Source organism: Cuculus canorus, chromosome 4 (assembly GCF_017976375.1).
Source record: "Cuculus canorus isolate bCucCan1 chromosome 4, bCucCan1.pri, whole genome shotgun sequence".
Lineage (NCBI taxonomy): Eukaryota > Metazoa > Chordata > Aves > Cuculiformes > Cuculidae > Cuculus > Cuculus canorus.
Genome location: NC_071404.1, coordinates 50,271,215 through 50,291,933, shown reverse-complemented (window position 1 = coordinate 50,291,933; position 20,719 = coordinate 50,271,215). Strand labels below are relative to the sequence as shown.

The 20,719-nt window shown below is 37.1% G+C and overlaps 1 protein-coding gene across 6 annotated transcripts in view; it reads right to left on the bottom strand.

The window, feature by feature from the left end:
- Nucleotides 1-20,719, bottom strand: part of GRID2 (glutamate ionotropic receptor delta type subunit 2) — a 727,507-nt gene that overhangs the window by 233,630 nt on the left and 473,158 nt on the right. For all 6 annotated transcript variants that reach the window (XR_008449796.1, XR_008449797.1, XR_008449799.1 and 3 more), the window contains exons 5-6: nucleotides 7,615-7,668; nucleotides 62-235 (exon numbers count right to left, since the gene is read on the bottom strand). Coding sequence is in view for 1 of the 6 variants with exons in the window: in XM_009562749.2 (XP_009561044.1) it covers nucleotides 62-235; nucleotides 7,615-7,668 (228 nt within the window). In the remaining 5 variants the exon portion in view is untranslated. The remainder of the gene's footprint in view (nucleotides 1-61; nucleotides 236-7,614; nucleotides 7,669-20,719) is intronic.

Below are 20,719 nucleotides of genomic sequence, written 5' to 3'. Positions count from 1 at the left end.
AAATCTTGAGTACATCTAGAATGACATTTCCCAGGTGAGAATAAACTGGTATATGAACTACCTCCATGCTTTGGGAGAAAGGGTCCTTTGGATCACACAGTGATGAAGATATTCTGTGGTTGCCACGGAAACAGCGCTGACTTATGTTTTGGGGGACTGGAAATGTCTGTCGAATAATTGTTAACCTTCCAATTGATCTTCTCACCAGTTCCTGCACATCCACATCATTTATTTCCTGGAAGATAAGGCAAGGGAGAGCATATGCATAAAAGTTAAAATACAGAAAATTTACTACCAGATGATAAACAAAAAATAAACTGTGAAGACCAAGAGGCATGTCATTGATACATTGTCCACGACCATACCATACATTGGTACAACTGACATGCCACCCTTACAATAATTGCAATTTGAAACATTCTGTGCCCAAACCTCAGCAAATCTTTGTGCACGTAACTGGGTTTAGTAGTTTCATTTTGGGTTTTCTCTCCCTTTCCTTTTACCTTTGATCTTTTACTTAAAAGTGTTTCACAGCATCCTTGGTAGATAATGTACGAATCAGTAGGAAATCATAGCATGATGTATTTCTAAGTGTAGCATAACTTAATTGTACAGACAACTATTCAAGCCTTAAGCATTCATTTCTTGGAAACAAAATATCAAGATGTAAACAATGTGTAAGCTAGCAAATGTCACTTACCAAAATGCAAAGAACTTGCATTAGGGCATTCTAGGTGTGTAATTGTTCATAGCAAGGCCTAATTTAAAACCAACATCTTAGTCCATAGGGTACATATTAAGGCTTGCTAATACTCAGCTCTACCGACACACACTTTCAAGAAAAAAATAACTAAGTATATAGATCAATATATGAAACACTAAGATTAAAATCTTAACTTCAAGGCAAGTTAGGGAAACCAGAAAAACTGGGAATTTTCCTGCGGTTTGGGAATATGGTGTTTTACAGCATTGATCAATGAAGCCCTCGGGGAAGTATGAGGCCACAGACAACAGCAACTGACTCCAACTTTCACATAAGAACCTGAGCTTTAATTAAACACAAGCTTTTTTTGACGACTCAGATAGGATCAGCTGATAGCTTTCAAGGCAACTCTGTCTCTCCTGTAAAGCAGGAGAATGAATCCACAAAATTGCTCAATCTCTTTAACTAGAATCTATTTTTCAGCATGCTCAACTGTTTGTCCATGATTTGTATTCATTAGAGGCAGATGCCCTAAACTTTCTAGGCATTGAAATTTGTGGATACTGCCCCACCCCACCCCCAAAAGGGAAGTGCTTGAGGAGCTCCTATTAGCAGCCTGCATTTATCATACCCTGGCATATAGTCACAGTTTATTGAATATTTCTGATTCCCATTTGTGTATTTATAGCTTTATATTTTCTGAAGGCTACAGCACATCTGCACAGTTATACATGTAATTAAACACCACAACCTTTTCTTTGTCTCCAGCTTCCTCATCTATACCCATAATTGAGAACTTAGGAGACACAAGAAGATTGATTTGAAGTCAAATGACAGAATTTTTCTTGTGAAAAGGAAGTCAAGCGTTTTGAAAAAGCAGAATTTAACTGTTAAGACAACTATCTTGGCAATTTTGGCTTTTTTTTTTTTTTTATGGAGTTTCAGTTAACATTCTTTTAAATTTTTTTTGAAGCAACTTCTTTGGACAAGCTGCTATTTGTTTATTTTCCTCTAAATTTTGGAAGACAAATACATAAGATGTAAATTTTAACTTCTACTCTCTTGACTACAGTAAAAATATTTTATTCTTCTTCACAGATTGTCATAGTTTCTGTATTCATCTGTTATTAATGTTCTTTATGAAATATAGATTTTTCTACAAACAAAAATAACACATGGCATCAGCTGTGGCCAGTGTAATATCTTGCATTTCTGGTCGATTAATTCTTAATGTACCATAGATAATGGTTTCTCTCGGCTTAAGATGCCGTCTTTTCATTTAGTCTGTATCATTTCACTAGCTGCAAGGTAAAAAAAAAAATAAAACGCTGTTTTAGCAAAATGTACACATTTTTTTAAATAATACTTTCAACATAATCAAAAAGGAGAGTGCAAGAAACTTGTTATCTTGATTTTAAACTATATCCTGTTTCAGAGGATTTAAAAAATGTTTGCCTGGTTTCATTATCCACCGTGCTCCAACTGTAACAGCAAGACTCCCAGACTCATTCTAATAATGTAAAAACTGATACCTGTTTGGCCGTGTTATATTGCTAAATAATACTTTTAAAGAGATTTTGATTTTCAGCTGCTCAAACATTTATCTTGCCTGGCTCAAAAGTGTTTTTCTTTTTTCTGTATTCAGCATTTCGGTGCATCTTAGAGCATTCTCATTTTAACTTTTTGGTTACCATCTCATATCTTTATACATTACCTGAAAACTAATAAAAGAATCCAAACAGCAAAGAGATTTTTGTACAGTTGTCAAGCAGGTATATACTTCAATAGATTAATGACAGCTATTATTTTAAATGCTGTGAATTCCACCAATTATATCATACGTTCAGATTTTAGGTTAACATCAAAGCAATGTCATGCAAACCCAAATTCAAATTTTGTCATCTGCCATATATTTCTTTGTCATTTTTTTAATACTTGGCATTAACTGATTGATGAGCCTTTTATATAACGTCTCTCCAATATCATCTCTCATTCTTGAATTTTGGATCTGACTTAAGAAAACTATATAAAGCAACTATTGTGTGACAGGAAACAATTTTCATTTGCACTTCAAAAGAGGATACAGTATAATGATATAAGTATGGCAGATGATCTGTTATACAAGCTTCAAATGAAAAAAAAAAATATTACGAAGTTGGCCAAGTTGAACTGAGTTGGCACCTATAGAAATTTAGGCTAGATTAGGTGACAGATTTTTTTGAAAAATCTGAAGTTCAATATATAGTCCCAAACCTTTCTTTTGTTGGTATGAACTTGGAATAAAGGGGAGGCTGTCCCATTTCAAATGGAACAAGGATATAATTAGATGTACATTTCATCCAAGTAGGCAAGTAAATAAGGAAAGAAATTCTATTTTAAACTAATAGCTCTTTACTGATGAATTAGGAAAAAGCAGCTGAAGAGGATCACATTGACATATCAGGCAGAGACTCCAGTGGGAAACAAAACTACTGGACACCTAATATACATTGCCATTCAGCTTTGTCTCATTGTTTTAAGACAAGTAACCTAGGCAGGGAATTACTATTTACCACAGAGCAACCACACCAGTAGTGAGACACATGGAGGGCAAGAGTTTATTCACATGCTCATGTAATAAAGCAGCAAACAAAGGCAGCATTATCTTTTCTTATGGAAACTTCTTAACTTTGGGCCAGGAAGATGATTCTAATATTTATCATATACTGGATATGTCCTATTTTCCCATGCATGCTGTGTCTTCATCACATCCTTGATGACACTCAGAGGAGAGTGTTTCTTCCTCCCCACAAAACCAGGAGCAGTACAGCAGTGAGCAGGGGCAGAGCAGGAAGGTGTGGACGCTGCACATCCACTTGACGCTTCTGCACTGCCGCTGCCCATGTACAGCATACTTGTGCTATGCCCTTCCCAAATTTCTCAGCATTTTACAAAGGGGATTAGTTGAGGGGAAGACATAACTAGATGAAGCTCCAAGACAAGCAAAGGAAGATCTTAAACTGCACAATTACTTGTTTCATTGTATCTCCCTTAGTTTTCTTAGGTTCTGGCAAGGATGACGAGAAAGAGAAAATGGTTAGGACACAATTAATTTCTACCTTTTTTTTTGTCTAAGTCAGTCTGTCCATTGGCTCTCACTTGTCTGAGAAAAAGAGCTGGCAGCTTAGTCATCGACCTGTACCAAAACCCGTGGCATTTCACACCTGACCTGTCATTACCATTAGAAAATGTAAGGGTTCAAAAGAACTTCAAATGCTACTATTAATCAATTATCAGTATTAAAATGTAGAATTATGTGGGCTCCTGGAACTGAGATGTTGATTTTAGGACCTGATCTAATTGTGTGAGCTTAAAACATAGTCATGCTCTACATTTTCCTTCATGGTGGAGTGCCTTGGAATGAAACACAAACGAACAAGCTGAATGCATTGGCCAAGGACCAGCCCTCTCCTGGGAAAAACATGTTCATCTGAAAGTAGCCTCCAAATACAACCTTGTGGGTCCCCCGGTCCTCTCTTGCGCTATGATGAGCAAACCTGTTGAATCTTTTGCCATAAACTATTCTTTAAAAGAGTTTGGGCCCATCTCATTCATTCCTCAAAGGAGTTTTTCCAGACTCTGGGAATCAGGAACCTTCTACTAACTTTCACCCTGAATTTATTCACAGGCAATTTGAACTCATTTGTTCTTGTGTCAACCTTGTAGTCTAGCCCTTGACAGTGATGTATTTATTCACACTCTGTACGTGTTTATAAACAAAGAGCATATCCTCTTTCAGTCTTCATTTTCATAGGCTAATCAAGCCAACCTTTTCAGCCTCTTCTCACACAAATCAGCTCTTCTGCGTACTAATTCCATTTTAATTTTATTAGGGTCATAATTGGATACACTATTGCAGGTGAAAATCAACCAATCCTTTTTACAGTAGCATGAATATTTTCACCTCTTGCATGGTAACTGTAGGCAGTGGAAAGCACTTTGGGCTGTCCTTAAGTAAAAAAATAGTAATAGAGAACTGGTGGCAGCCTTGGGCATAGTAAGATGATCCTGAATGTTTTAAAGGAAAATGCTCGAGAGACACATGGACTTAAAATTTTTTAAAAAGGACATTTTTTTTCGTTTAAATAGAGCAAAAGAAAGACAAGTGATGAAAATCATACAAATGCCCCTTCAGTTCCACTAAATAAATTTTAAGCTTACTGTACACTTGTGATTTAAGAGTCATAGAAGAAATATAATTTTACTATTCCTGACTTTCCAAAGTTGTATTTACTATTGTGTAGAAGAAAAGAAGCAAGCAGAGAGATATACAAAGGGAGAGAGAGTGTGAGAAATCCATTCTCACATTTTTTTAAGGCATATTTGACCATGAATCCATTTGAATCTATGATGCCTGCAAATTTCAAATAAAGAATTGCACCATCTGCTTTAAGGTCCTGAAGAAACAGGAACATTTATTTGGAGAGTGTTTTCTCAGCTGACTGCATGGATTAGAAGAGATTTGTGTTATTTGGAAATGACTAATACAGTGTATTATGTTTTAGCAAATTCTGAATACTTTCATTTTATGGGAACAACTCCCCTTCTCCTACTCATGCATTTCCATTACGATACATAGTCTTTAAGTAAATTTGCTGTATTACAAAAAATAGCAACTAATGGGAGGAAAAAAAAAGTAAAAGAAACTCTTCCAGGCAGTACAGCATTTAAAGAGAGCAATTAAAATAACAGATGTTACCTCACAAAGACTAAGCAGATTCCTGATTACAAAACTGAAGGTGGTATTTCCATGTGTTATAATATACTCAGTAGGTGTGTTATATTCCCCTGGCACAGTGGTTGGAAAGAAAAGACAATTCCAGCTTATTTTTGTATTTCAACATAAGGAATTATTTGAACCCTATGTGGATTTTGCAAAACAATACATTTTCGCTGTAGTACATAATCTTAGAATTTCAAATTGGGTCAGAGAAATAACGTTAAAGTTACTTAGTTGACAGTCTGATTTAGCCAGTACAGGCATACAAACACAGACGTCCAAGTTGTCTAAGATGTCACGAAAATTCAGGTAAGTAACAAAATGGGCAGAACTTTGAGATCATTTCACAGTCATATGGAAATACTGTGGTCATCAACAGCTAACGGACAACCATAACAAATGGACTTGGATGTGAAGATAGCTATTTTATATCCCACAGAGTAAGGGGCCTGTAAAATCACTGCATTTCTAAGTCTTGCACTGCTGAAGCACAGGCACTAAAATCTCATTACTGAACTGGTAAAATGTTGCAATAAGGAAGTAATATAATGCAACATTCATCATCCAGGAAAAATTTAAATTTCTATTTTAATTTGAACATAGTGACAAGGAAAAATTGGGCAAAACATGATTCTTTCCACATCATTATCTACAAGACTCATTTATTGCTAACTTGATTATTGAGTCCACAAAATATTGAGATTACAAGCATTTTGAAACAAACAGAGCTTGAATGTAAGTTACTTAAGTGGGAATATGGATTTAGGTTCAGAAGCAGATTAAGCAGAGACAGTATTAAACATGTTTACCTTCTTTAAAACTGACAGCAGGAATGACTGAACGGGATACAGATATTTTAATGACTACCGTTTACAACAGTTTGTCATAATGAACTTAATCATGGCTTTCATCCATTTCCATGCAAGACTATAAGGGCATAATGTACATTTTTCTGCATACATTATTCAGCTCTCCTAGCTGTTGGGACCACAGCCCAGAGAAAGAATTTTGGAGTGGAAAAGGCAGCTGAGTAGTAACTACTTCAATGGCTCAACCAGTGGGTACTCAACCAGTGAGGCCCCACTCAGTGCTGGAAAAAACGCACACTACTTGTCAGGAGCAAGGCAGGGGCCAAATCAATAATTTCTGCTGGACCTGAGTTGTTTTCAAAGTACCTTCTGAGGCATATTTTTTTCCAAGGAAAACTGCCTAGAAATCCTCTGATTTAAATGCAACAATGTTATACCTTACTACAACCTTGGCAAAAAATGCTTTGGATTAAATTACTTCATAATTAGCACACTGTACTAATGAAAATCTAGTAATTAAGTATGAAAACAGAAGTGTAGAATAAATCCAGAAAGTAGACCTGCATTTTACATGCGGTATCTCCAAGCAATCTTTTATCCCAAAAATATACAGGACTTGTACAATCTACAGGTTAGGGGAGACTTATCTAACCAGGGAATTGAATCATTCTGAACTTAAACTGCTTTTCATAAAACAAAGAAAAACCTGAATGTCATCAAATCTAAGAACAACTGCATTGTTCAAAGTTTCATAAGCAAAGCTACGTCACATATAGACTTGTCATATTTCAGCTGACAAGCGTTCACGGAAGAACCTATTTCACAGTTTAAAAATAGGATCTCAATTTAACTTTCTTTCTTTTTTTCCTTCATGAACTTTCACCTATGACCTCATCCAGAAGTCCACCAAAAGCCTCCCACTAATCTCAATAGGTTTGGGTATACACCATGACTGAATTTTATGGGAATACTTAAAGGAAAAGGAAAGATGATGGATTTGTTGTTATTACTTGCATTATTAAGGAAAAAATAATTAAAATATAAATGAAACACAAGCACTCCAATATAAAAGATTAAATATGAAAAAAGACCTTAAGAAGACCCTCTAAAACCAGTCAGCTCAGGTCAAATGGGGAATTCCAGTACACTCAGAAGAAAAGACAAAACACCAAAGTCCAAGAACTTGTCATTCTATTTTTATTAAACAACATTCTCTCCTCCGGTATGCCTGAACTTTGTCCTAGCTACTGCTTCCAGTTATCAAAGTCAAGATCAACAGGAATATTGACAGTAAGACTGAAAACAGGATTCATGGCTCACAACAATGTTCACTTGACAGTTACCTCATTTATAATGATCCAGTGACAGTCGAAAGCGACCAAATTAGTCTCCACGACCTGAAATAGAGAACAAAACAGCTATCAGTCAGCTTGCTTGTGAAAGCCAGAAAAAAATTAAATGAATGCTCTCTGCAAATGACAAAAACAGAAGCACATGCTCTCAAAGACGTTTGTTATTCAACTGAGGATAGAAAACCTTTAGCAAAACTCTGCAGAAGCATTTGTGTTCTTGTTTGACTTGCTAATTAAACTTGGAAAATACATTCATTGCCAGCATCACAGAAAAGAATATGCTTCAGGTGGTTGAGGAGAAAATGAAATAATTTTTGCCCTGATATTATGTGTTAAGATGGAGCAACAGAGATGAAGGTAGAAAATAAATATCAAGTAACTCTTCTAACTTTACTATAGCTCCTGCCTGTAAGCCTTTTCCAATGTACACCTACCTTGGAAACCTGTTTATTAAAAAAAAATGAAACAAACAAAAAAAACCCCTATGCCACAAATGCTGGTGTTCAAAGAAATGCAAAGAGTGAGGAGGAAAGCGTTCTCTTGAGAAAGAAGGCTCTCACAGAGATGATGAACGATAGCCTGTCTCAGGCTCCACACACAGAGGTTCTCTAATCATCCTCTCATGCACTATCTCCTTTTCTTTGCTGAAAACTATTCCATGAGCTGCTTCCATGCTGGAACGAAAATGTTATTCCCGACTCATCTTTCACTCTGCTCTATTCTTTCCCTCCTTGAATCCACTACGCTTTTATGGCGAGTCATGTTTGATTCACCTTCACAGTGGAAACAAAGACAATACTTAAAACCTCAATGAATGTGAGAAAAAAAGCAAACACAACAGCAACCCCCCCAAAAAAAATATCTAAAGACAGAAATTGAAAGAAAGCTTGGAACTTACGAAGTTTTAATGTTAGAGTACATGACTAGTTTTGGACCATTGCACAGCAGTCATGTTTGGCTTTGAAGATGACCAACACAAACAGAAGTTGCCAAGTATGATTGCAATTTATACTGTTCCACGTCCAAAGGAGGACAATTTAACTGGCTACACATCTTAAGAGCAGCTAAAACCCCCATACTGATAACTTTCATTATTAATTTGAAGTTAAAACTGAGGTCACTGCTTGCTTACTAGAGTGACAGCCAAGATTGGAAATTCTGATCTGGAGAGACAGGAGGGAAAAAAAAAACAAACACCAAGAGCAGCAGTATATGTACTGACTTCTCATTTGAAACTCTCACAGTACTAATAAGAAATGGAAGGAAACGAAAGCCATAGCAGTCAATGTGCTCCTGGAAAATGTCAGTATTATTAGCAGTAGGAATCAGGGTCCTCACCTTATGTGGACTTCAAGAGTCATTACTCTTGGTTACAACATTATATTTTATTACTGCTAGACGTTTTCTTGCATTTTCCACAGTAGGCATCCACATGGCACATATGAAGGAAAAGGATAGAGCCTGAACAACTAAGTGATGGGAAGCACCACAGCAAGACCAGCCAAGAAGCTTGAACTGGAGCATGGCTATTCTAATCAGATCCTTCATACCAAACCAGATGGAAGTCAAATACATCCAGGAACAGAGGAAGGCTAAAATTGGACAAGATAGAAAGAAAGTTCTCAAGGGAGCATTTGCTCCTTATATAAAGCTCCCAAGCATAGAGAGCTTATGCCATTTACAACACAAGCAATCTACATATATCCCTGCTGAAAGCAAGCAGAATTTAAAAAAAAAAAAAAAGCAGCACATTTGACATATTTTCTGGTTTCTTGTCCCTCCTAACTTCTCGCTCTAAGATGTCCCATCAGGAATATCTGCCCTGCTCTAACTACTCTGCTCAAGATGAGGTCTCCTGAGGTTCCTGTGGCTCCCAGTCAGCCTCAGAAGAATGCCCTTGGAGTCAAGGCTCCCGGCAGTGTCAGGGGAATGACAATGATAATTAAGTTCCACAAAGGAACTTTCTCTGCTTCAAGGTGGCAGTTGACTGGAACTTCAGAATGAAGGAATCTACAAAAGAAAAATTCATATTTTCTGTTCAGTTTTTAATAACAGAATAAAAGTGGGCTTGATCACTTCTTTGCATCTGAAGCTTGGCTGATCAGATTTTAATGCACTTTATCTTCCATTAAATCTGTGGGTTCAGTTAATTAAGTTTCTCTATAAATACTTGGTTCTGTGTATCCACATTCCTCAGGCTCTCAAATTTCAATTAGACAATGTCTTTTCCACAGAGTATGGTTCCAAGTGTCACTGTTTTTATTATGTACAGCTCACAGATCACTTAAGCTAGACTCTGGAAGAAGTTTACTGGTCTCACAAGTCACTTTTATTTCAAACTATTCAGGCTACCTGTGATGGATTTATTCATAACTTGCAGATAATAAGATAAAATGCATTAATTTTTTTAGTTACAGTTGAAACTCCTCAGCAGAAAGATCATGTTTTATCTATTAAAGTTTATGCATCCATGAATCTACTTAATAGTAAAGTCATTTGCAAAGAGCTTATTGCAAATTGAGATGAACTTGTAATGTACTCAGAGACACTCAAACTACTGTACTCTACGTTCAGATGGGCTATGATTAGCCACTGATTTAAGAATTCACTTTCCCTTTCAGTCTGCCAGAAGCTGCTTTTTGGCATTTTCCTTAGCCCATCCACTCAAAATTTGTTGTACTATTGACAGTGGTTGCTTAAAAAAATGACTGATGATGTCCTGAGAAAAGCTGCTAGATTTTTTTTTTTTACATTTTATTTTATTTGATGAAATATAGTTTTACATGTAAACTGTGACTCAGCATTAGACTGCAATTTTCAGGCCATCTTTTCACCCTTGGGTCATTCAGTCTTACCTGGTGAAATCCTACTCCCTCTGATACCATTCACAAAAGAGCTGCCCATTTCTGCAGAATCATGATCCTGTGTCTTAGTCCCTCATCTCTGAATATATCTTCTCCCATATGGCCTATATTGTCAATTTAATTGGCCTTAAAGCTGGGGAACGCATATTCTGACTATATCTGTAGGAACTGCAGGGCACCACACTATTATCATCATCATCGTTGTTACTAACCTTTCAATATTTTACAATTATTGTGCTTCTTATATTTTTTTATTGTAGAAGAATGCACAGGTACATCCTCTGTTCCACAGAAAATAAAGATATACAATACTATGCAAACCTTCAGTTTTGATACTTGAAGGAAAAGTTTGCTCAACCCTAAAGTTTTCTTCAAACACTAACAATAATCGTTCGCATAATCTCACAGTCAGAAGATTCTCTTGATTAGCAGTTATTAAGCACAAGTTTACAAGCTCCAGATATAATAGTATATAATGCAGCTGTGTGGAAGGTTTCTATGACTGGTATTTTCAGAAAGTTAAAATATACATTTGTTATCTGTGTGATAATCTTTTTCTGGTTGAAATCCGTATCAGAATGCTTACCAACTGAGCTGGCGTGAACTTGTGTTCTGTGCCAGGGAATGACAACGGTATAGAGTAATGGTTACAAAGGCATAAGGGCAGTAATGAAAAAGAAATCCGATATCCTGTATATTAGAAGGAATAAAACAATTTGATGGGGGCATGTAGGAGGTAGGGACTTCAAGACCCCAAGCATCCGAATACAATGCAAGTTTCTTATTCATCTGTCAGTTATTCTGGCTCTGTGACAGGAAACAGCGCTGTGCACTCCGGAAAGGCAAGGGACAGATTGGAAATCTTAATACAAGACAGAATGAAGGTGGAACTTATTGTTTATGCAGCTCACCTCTTAAGCTAGAAGTGAGAGAAACTAGAGTTTGCCTTCATAATTAGAGCTGAACATCAAATCCCTATACAGATATTAAATGGAGGAGAGTTAACCCTTTCCACAACAAAGAAGACCATGCACACATTTGACAAATTCTCTGTTCACATTTGCCCTAAGTGAAATCGTACAAGAATTCAGCTGCGGGTTACCAAACACACAAAGCTGTACTCAATGCTGAAACCTCTCTACAGCTAAACATAGCTGCTAGCTGGGAGGCTGTGTTATATATGTCTACCCTGCTCTTACTGCTCCCTCAGGCATTTGCTTATGGCCACCTTCAGAGATAAGACACTGAAACAGTTTTAGTCTAACTCAAAACTTTGCTTTCATACTTCCAAATAGATTTCGCTTTCTTAACCATGATGAATTACACTAGCAATAGCTAAAAGAAGCATAAAATTATTATTTCTGTGTCAACTATTGTGCAGTTCAGACTGGTTTTGTTTACGGAAAGGGTGAAAATTTGAAACAATACTAAAACCCCACCATTTTGTGCTGTTGAGATGGCATTCCTGCTGTGCCATTGAGTACCTCTGCTGGGCAGGAACATACATAAGCACGTGAACTCCAGTATGAGTGGGGGAACTGCATCCTTGCAGCTTCATGCCCACAGAAACTTACACATTCATGCCTTATCCAACTAAATCATTGTCAGAGAAGAAGCAGAGGACAGCCAATACAGTCAACAACTTCAGAGTACAATTTTTCTGAATTCAGCATTTTTTTCCATCTATAGGCTGTTAGTATTCAGTAATTTTTAATGATGTAGCACATAATTCTGCAGTACTAAGAATCAAAGCAGCAAGTTAGCAGGACAGTTCTGAAATAGACTTCAGGAAACTGAAAAAGAAATCAACTCGCTACCCACTCAACCACTGCTCAGACAGAGTTCACACCAGAATAGTCGAAAACATTGTGTCATTAGTTGTAAAAATCCTGCAGCAAAGGATACAGCCCGTTGAGTACGCAGTGCCATTCATACACAGTCATAGAAATCCATAGCAATAGATATAAAAGATCATTCTTAACATCTTTGTAACTTTAGAAAATCATTCATGTCAAACTCCAGCAGTTCTCCTAACACCCTAGTAAAATAAATCAAAATTCTGCTTCATGAGGAAGGTGTTCAACTTAGTCAAGCATGGATGCTATTGAACCAATGAGCAAGAACATAGATGAAGCAGAAAATAATTTTCTCTTTTGAAATAATTCAACTACACACCAAGTGAGATTTTTGCAGAGAGCAGAAAAATGTTGTCAAGAAGAGAAGTAATAAGGAAAGATAAACCATCTGTCACTGACAGTAACTCCAGAACTTCTGAATCTTTGGAAGAGCCTGATAATTTATCACAGCTATTTCTGTTGTTCATGCTCAAACCTTCAAATGGGCTAAATACAAGGCAATCTAAAGCAAATAAAGCAGTAGTAGTGCCAGCATGCAAGCTTGTCGCATGTGCAATAAAAAGCAAGAAAGCAAAATACCTTCCCAACAAAAAGGGCATGTAATTCATTGGGAAATGATGTAAAAAGTTCTCTACATCTCATCTTCCTTATAGATATGCGATCACAGGTGTGGGCCAAAACTACAAGATACAGATCAGAACTTTTACAAAGGAAACCCATAAAAACTATTCTGGATCTCCAAATTCACCTCCACAAATACGCAACAAGCCAGACAAGTCTTGCAAACATCTTATAAGCAGTAATGTTGCATGTATGAAAAGATCCATACAAATTCTGGCCATTTCCAGTATCTCCTGTTTGAAATGTAGGAGAGAGCTCCTATGCTCCACTTTTATCTTTTACCTTTGCTACAGTTGGGACTGCTCTCCAATAAGCCATTCAGATGCCATGAATAATTTCTCAAAACGTTGAAGAAAAATGTCTCCAACTAGAACTGCCCTTCCTGTTAATTTTCTGCTCCATCAGGAGCTGTTCTAGTGACTCTGAATCTCTTTCTGCTGGACCACCACAGAGCAAACCACATTTTCTATTTGAGTTTTCACATACGCCAACAGATGGCATTCCATAATCCCTTGTTTGGAAATGGCTAGCACCGAAATAATTTAGAAATTGATTGAGAAAGTTAGCCTTCCCTAGAGTTGAGCTGGGACACAAAATCCCTGCTAACCTCTTCCAAATATTCTCTGTCTACAATATGTCTCATTTATGTCGTCTTGTAATCTGAACTGCCCTCATCCAGCTGGAAGACTGGTAAATTCCTTTTGTTTAATACCACCAGATTTGTGTTGTTTTATAGCTAAATACATGCCTTGACTTAATTTTCTCACACAAGGACATAGCAATTTGATGATCATTAAGATATGATAAAACCCAAGCTTTCGGTACTCACGTGGGACATGAAGCTACCCCTGCCCCCCGATAAAAAAAAACCAAACACCAAACCAAACAAAACTGATCCCAATCAAAAAAACAACCACCAAACAAATGGAAGAAGTCAGAGGCCATTTCTTAGCATTTCCTTTAACTGAAGAGGTGTGATTTGACTAATTTGGGCATTTAGAACAGTCTTCTGTAGTATAGATGGCTCTTCAAGCAGTGGTATGAAAAGCAAAATATGAAAGTTAAAGACTGTCAGATAGCTAATGTACAGGTAGTATTAAGAACACCAGGTGGTAAACTGAAAACTACCTTATCTACTCTGAAGTTTGGACAGGTAAATGCATGAAGTTGTACTATTTAGTACGTTGTACTGTTGTACTATATTAAACACTGCAGGACTTAGAATCATAGAATCACCAGGTTGGAAAAGACCTCTTGGATCATCGAGTCCAACTGTTCCTATCTGCCACTAAACCATGTCCCTGAGCACCTTGTCTACCCATCTTTTAAATACCTCCAGAGATTTGATAATCACTTGTGCAAGGAAATCCTGAGCTTGTCTCCAATTTCTCCTCCACCCACCCTTTCGTCCTTTTGTTTTCTTCTAACTTCTAGTTCATTAAACCACCACCATTTCATCAGGCTATTTGAACCATTCCTTCCTGCTAGTGACACAGCAAGACCTTTTCTGTATCTCCACTCTAGCTTTTTTGGTTTCTCAGTAGGGAAATCAGTTGCTGATTTATAAAGCTCATTCTTCCACACCGGAAACTAAAGCTCATAAAAATCTCTCTACACCGAAGGCAATATTTTCGGAATTTAATTTTTATCTCTACCCATTTTCACCCAAGAGGGAAAAAAAAACCTCACATGGTGATACTTATTTTTATTCTTATGAAGCATCATCTCTTTCTGGGATTCCTTTCCCTCAAGTTCCTTCTAAGGAAGAAAGGAACATAATGGGTGAAACCTGACAGCGAAATCCCTAGGCCACTAGTCATCTCGCTACCAACGAATAAAAGAGTTTTGACAGCACTTGGTGGGAGAGAGGGAAGACATCTTATAGACTTCTCCTAAGGACAGATGAGATGACTGACAGGCCTTCCTTTGCAGGTCTCATGAGAGCACATTTACTTGAAAAAGAAAGAAGTAGTTCAAGTACTTGACCGGTTTTCCCTTGTTTTTCAGATTTATTTCAAAAAACAATAATGATCATTTTAAACTAAAAGAATTGGGTTATTCCACTAAAAAAAACTTCTATATTGATTTGGCTTGTCATCCTAATTATATTTGAAACAAGTCAAGCTCCATGGAAGATTTCATCTCCCTTGCCCTAAAATTTCAAGAGACAGAGGCAGCTCACATAGAGAAATCAGCCCCATGCTAGAGAAAACATGTTCAATAAAAGTAAATAAAGGCAGCATTAATACTTCAGTGAGTATGACCATAGGCTCGTATTAAGAACACAAAATAAAAATATATTCTGTCTGATAGAAATGGCTATTTAAAATTTTCACTTCCTTCAGCACTGAAAAAAGCTATTTTTTTTTTTTTATTTTATGGGAAGCTAAAACCATGCACCCTCCCCTGAGGTCAGTTTGGATAATACAGGTTTAAAATAATACAAAGTAATTTAAGAATATTTCATTTTAAGGATTATTTTAGTCTTACAGTTGGTTTTGCTATTCCCAAATTTATGTTTTGATTTCTATTCCAAATACCCTCATGAAAAGTATTTGTAGTATCCACTCTGAAAATAAAAACCCCAGGCCCAACAAAACCACCACACATCTGTTCTGAAACTACTTGTCTTTAAGAATCATAAGCACATCACATTACCTGCACTGGAAGACAGTTGCTAGAAAGTAGAAGAATACTACCCTCAATGAACAGTAACGTACCTTTGATCTACAAACCGCTTATTTCCAACTAACAAAGTGATTCAAACCGTCATGTAAATTCAGAAATTCAGATTTAATACTCTTGCACAATTGCCTGCACCTTTCTTTTTTTGTTAAGAATTCCTTATAATCTCTTTTATACATAACTAGGTTTTTCACAGTGGTAGTATTAAATTGTACCAAACTGATGCCTGAAGATGTCTTGTTCTTTATGTGTTACTTTTTCCTGGTTTTGTTTTTAAAGAAGGTTGAATTTCATTTGGAAGTCTGAAATTTAAGTAGAAAACTTGAGTATTTGGGTTGAACATGTGCTTTGAATCAAACTGTTTGTCATCACCTTTCAAGGTGAAGAATCAAACATAAGAAGCCTAAACTACGCTAAAATCTCAAATTTTTCTCCCCTGTATGGATTAAAAACTAGAATCGGAGATTTCTCCCAACTGTGTTGTTTGTTTTAAGCATGTTGCTATCTCCCACACTTGAACACATTCAGTAGCTACCCTTTGAGTGAACTTGCCTTAGATCGAAGGCTGTTGACAAGTCTTCCAACAGAGGGAAAATAATTGTGTTGCTGATTTTGACATCTTTGTAACAAACTTCACCAAGGCTAGAATTTCTCTACAACAGGGAAAGCTGGGGATTAATGAAGCTTTTTCATAGATTTAAATCTATTTTATCTATATGCCTAAGGTATTTTTCTTAGTAGAATGAAATGTTCAATTATTACTTTTAACCCTTGGCAGACTTTATAGGTAGCAGCAGGTTTATGCCAAGCCATACTGATACGAAGAAACCATTCAACTTTTTAATGTGACATGAGAAGCTCAGAAAAATAGCCATTAACTCTAGACTTTAATTTGTAGAGGAACAAGGAATGTCAGTTTGGCAATGGATCATTCTTAATGTATGCTTTGGGTAATTAGGCTGCTAGTGAAGAAAGCTTTGGAGGCTGAAGGAAGAAAACAGAGATGATAAAATGGTATCTGTCATGATTTCAACATATGCTCTTTCGGTAGCGCGTATAAAAATAACCAAATTAATATTTACTATCTCTTTAAACATGTTGCCAGTATGGGAACACATACATAATGCTTCTAAGTGAGAATCATGATTAACCAGATAGTTATCACTTTAGTAAGGTAATGAACAGCTAAGACTGAAGAAAAACACACTTGTGAGGCACAACACTCCCACGGGACTCAGCGAAAGGACGTTGATTCAAATAAAACTTGTGAAGGAATCATGTAAGGATAGTATTTTATATAACCTTGTCCTTCTCATCCATATCTGATTTTATACCTGAGCAATTCTACAGATTGTAGTGCATTTACTCTTGCTTTACACCAGCGTAAATAAGGAGAAGAATCATTAATTAGGATGGAAAAGACTGTCAGAGAGAGAATGAAAAAACACAGGGTTTGAGAAAGAACTTGAATGAAGTGGAGAACAGCAATATAAGATCAGGGCGAGCTATTTGGAAAGCTATTTATTAGTGTGAATGAATACTTCTAGACTGTTGCTGTTTAAAAGCAAGCAAACAAAAAGAAACCCTAGAAGACAAAACACCATTTTTTGTAATAGCAGCCATTTTCCATAAAAACTTCCTGTCCATCCCAGGACAAATATTATAAACTAATTAAATTTAAAGTAGTGAATTTGGTTGATTTTTGTTGCTTGCTTTGTGATACCAGGTGTGGATGCTGTTGTTTTTAAAGGTTTGAAAGAATTTAAGTAGGAGAACTACTAAACATACAGACTGGATTTACATCTTCAAACTGAAAATGCAAGGCTTAGTTCACCTTCCTTTCCCATGAGTATCAAGACAATATTTCAGGGCCAGAGAATTTGAATTGCTCAGCATCCATAAGGTAGACAGACTTTCCTCAACAGGGGCTACAGGATGCTGAGTGCTTTTGAAAACCTGCCCATTCCATTCCAGTTTTTAAATGTAAGTTGAGTGCCTTGACAATTCAGTCCTGACTATGCCGGTAGCGTGTTGTGTATTTTATAAGTGATATGGAAATGTGGCTTCAACTCCTTTTGCATCTGTTAGCAAGCTCAAGATCTAGTCTGACTGCGTAGCTGGGAAAAATTTAAACATCATACACTACAGGACACAGTGGTGCTGCTCCTTTTTCTTCTTCACTGTCCGCCTTAAAATCGTCTGCTGCCAAGCATCAGACTGACATTACTGAAATGGGAAGTATTTCATTTTCCTATCACAGGCATTATTAACGAAGGTCACTGTTGAAGTGACAAACTATCACTAAAGCCATCAGCTCTTTTTGCTCTTCAGCTTTATGGTGGTGCCTCTCCTGTCATTTCACATATCTGTAGAGAACAACAGTGGCAGAGGTTCAAGTGAGATAGCCTGCATTTCTGACTTGCACACAAACTTAGCATGCAGCTCCTCTCCAAGCATACAGGCTGACAGCATTTTTTTCTGGTAATAGGAGTTCAAGAATCAAGAACACTTTAATAGAGTTCTAACTGGCTGCAGGCTTGAAGATCCCTATGAATAAAACCCTCTCAAAAGTACACATACCAAGACAAAATCCATTCTAAACATACTGAAAATATTCTAACCACCAAACTGCAATATCAAATGCAAAGTCCATTGGCTGTTTTTCCTCTCTACAACTACCTGAAAGGAGGTTGTGGAGAGGAGGGAGTTGGCCTTTTTTCCCAAGTGACAGGGGACGGGACAAGGGGGAATGGCCTCAACCTCCATCAGGGTAGGTTCAGGCTGGACATCAGGAAAAAATTTTTCACGGAAGAGTGACTGGGCACTGGCAGAGGCTGCCCAGGGAGGGAGCTGAGTCACCTTCCCTGGAGGTGTTTAAGGGACGGGTGGATGAGGTGCTACAGGGCATGGGTTAAGGGAGTGTTAGGAATGGTTGGACTTGATGACCCAGTGGGTCCCTTCCAACCTGGTGATTCTATGACCACAGCTTAGCAGAAACTGATATGGGTTAAATTATATTCCACCCCTAAAAAGAAAGAAAATATGTACAGTTTTTCATCATTGTTTGATGTTGGTTTAAAAGCTGGTTCCGCACAATATTTGCATCTGGATCTAAAGTGTCCAAGCAGCATCAACTTTTTTTGAAGGACTGACACTGGGGATACAAACATGCCAGAGTTGCAGGCTCAGGCACACTTGAAATACAGCTGCAGCTGGAACATCAGCTCAGCCCTAATATGGGACAGAACCTAAAAAATTGGAAAGCATTTTATCAGCAAAAGAATAGCACAAGTGCCCAATGTGTTCATTTACAGAAGAAAAACAAGCTTTCTAGCCATCACATATGGGTAGATATTCAAAAGCTCTTCTATCTCAAGATATTAAAAACAAAATGCAGAGGTATTACTGGACAGGCAATGGTTGCAATTATAAGAAAACCAGAAAACTATCAGCATTTAACATACACAGCATAATTTGAGCAATTTTGCACAGTTCTTTAATAATTTATAGGGATTAAGTTTCTAAGAATTGTTTCTTGAATTTTAGTTGTGCAACAGTTGTCCATTTCTTTTGGCTTATTGATCAAACAGGCTTAAATTAGATCCTTGCTATCATCTTTTAAAAATAAATTGGAAAGATTTATGGAGAAAAGTAAAAAGAGTGGCAGAACTTTAAGAGGATTTGAGCATTCCAGAAAAGGAAAAACAGCATGCACTTTGTTAAAAAGACAATTAGTTCTGCGTTTTAAGTTTGTGAGAGCGATGATAGCCTTAGCAGAATGAGCTATAAAAGGAAAACGATGACTTTTTGATTTTTCCAAAAAGAAGTATTGAAGACCACTCTAGTCTAAGCCTACACTCCAACTGTATCTTAAAATTGGAAAAGAACCTAAACCCCATAATTTTTCTTTTTTTTTTTTGGAGTTTAGATCCATAAACAACAGTAACTTGACTCATGGTAACAGTTGTTCTAAAGTCAATGTAATTACTTAGTTGATGAAAATACTCATGTGAGGAAAATAATTCATATGTATAAGAGATTACCAGCACAGGTACCTCGATGTAAATAATAGAAGGCATATTATAGGATGTCATAATTTTTCTAGAATCACATTTCTTTTTCCCACAGGCACTGTCAAACATCTTTTTACCTTTAAGCATTGCATTTTCCTAGTGTTCTTTCAATCATCATTTTTACTAACCCGAATCAGAACAGTAATATATCTCTCCTGCTCTGACTATTAATTATGGGCACATGGTCTTTGGTTTTGGACAGTGATAGAAGCAAACTGACAGAACCGATAGCCAGACAAACCTTGAAGTGATACATGAGCTTTACACAAGAATGATCAACAAGATAGAGCACTACTCTCTCTAGACTGATTGATAGGAAAAACAAGTTGGCTATAAGCTGAATTTTCAGCTTTGAGCAAGTACATCAGAAGTCCTCTGTGGGTCTTCTATAATAGAGAGTGCAAAGCTGAGCCAGTCAAAAGAAAGGCAGAAAGAAAAAAAAAATCACAGTGATCTAGGAAGGTCATTATTTGGTCTTTTATGTAGGAAACAGGAGAAATACACATCTGTCATGAAATTACAGTGAAGTTTGTTGTTCACCTAAGCAAAATTCTGAGTGTGTGGGCATAATTATGGCCCATCTCAAAGCCAAGTAAATCTCAATTTACCTGAGCCAGACAGGCTGGAGTAGCTCAGTAGAGTTGTGTCAAATGTCAGGCAACTTCCTGAGCTATTTCCCAAAGCTAGGTCGGGGACAGAATGGGAGAAAACCCTTCCCATGTCCCCCATTCCCTTCCCTACTTGTGAGCAAGAAGGGACTGTGATCACTGCACAGTGCCGTGTAATTAAACCTAACTGCTCAGACACTACTAACTTCAACTGAATGCATTTCTATAGCTGCTTTTAGGGGCACACCATATTCCCTCTATGTGCTTCGTATACGGCCCTGCCTACTCTGATGGTGGGCAATTATGTCCCTGCCAGCCCCAGACCTCTACAGGGAGTCGCCATGCTTTCTCATCTGCCAACACAACATTTTATATCCATCACTGAAGCA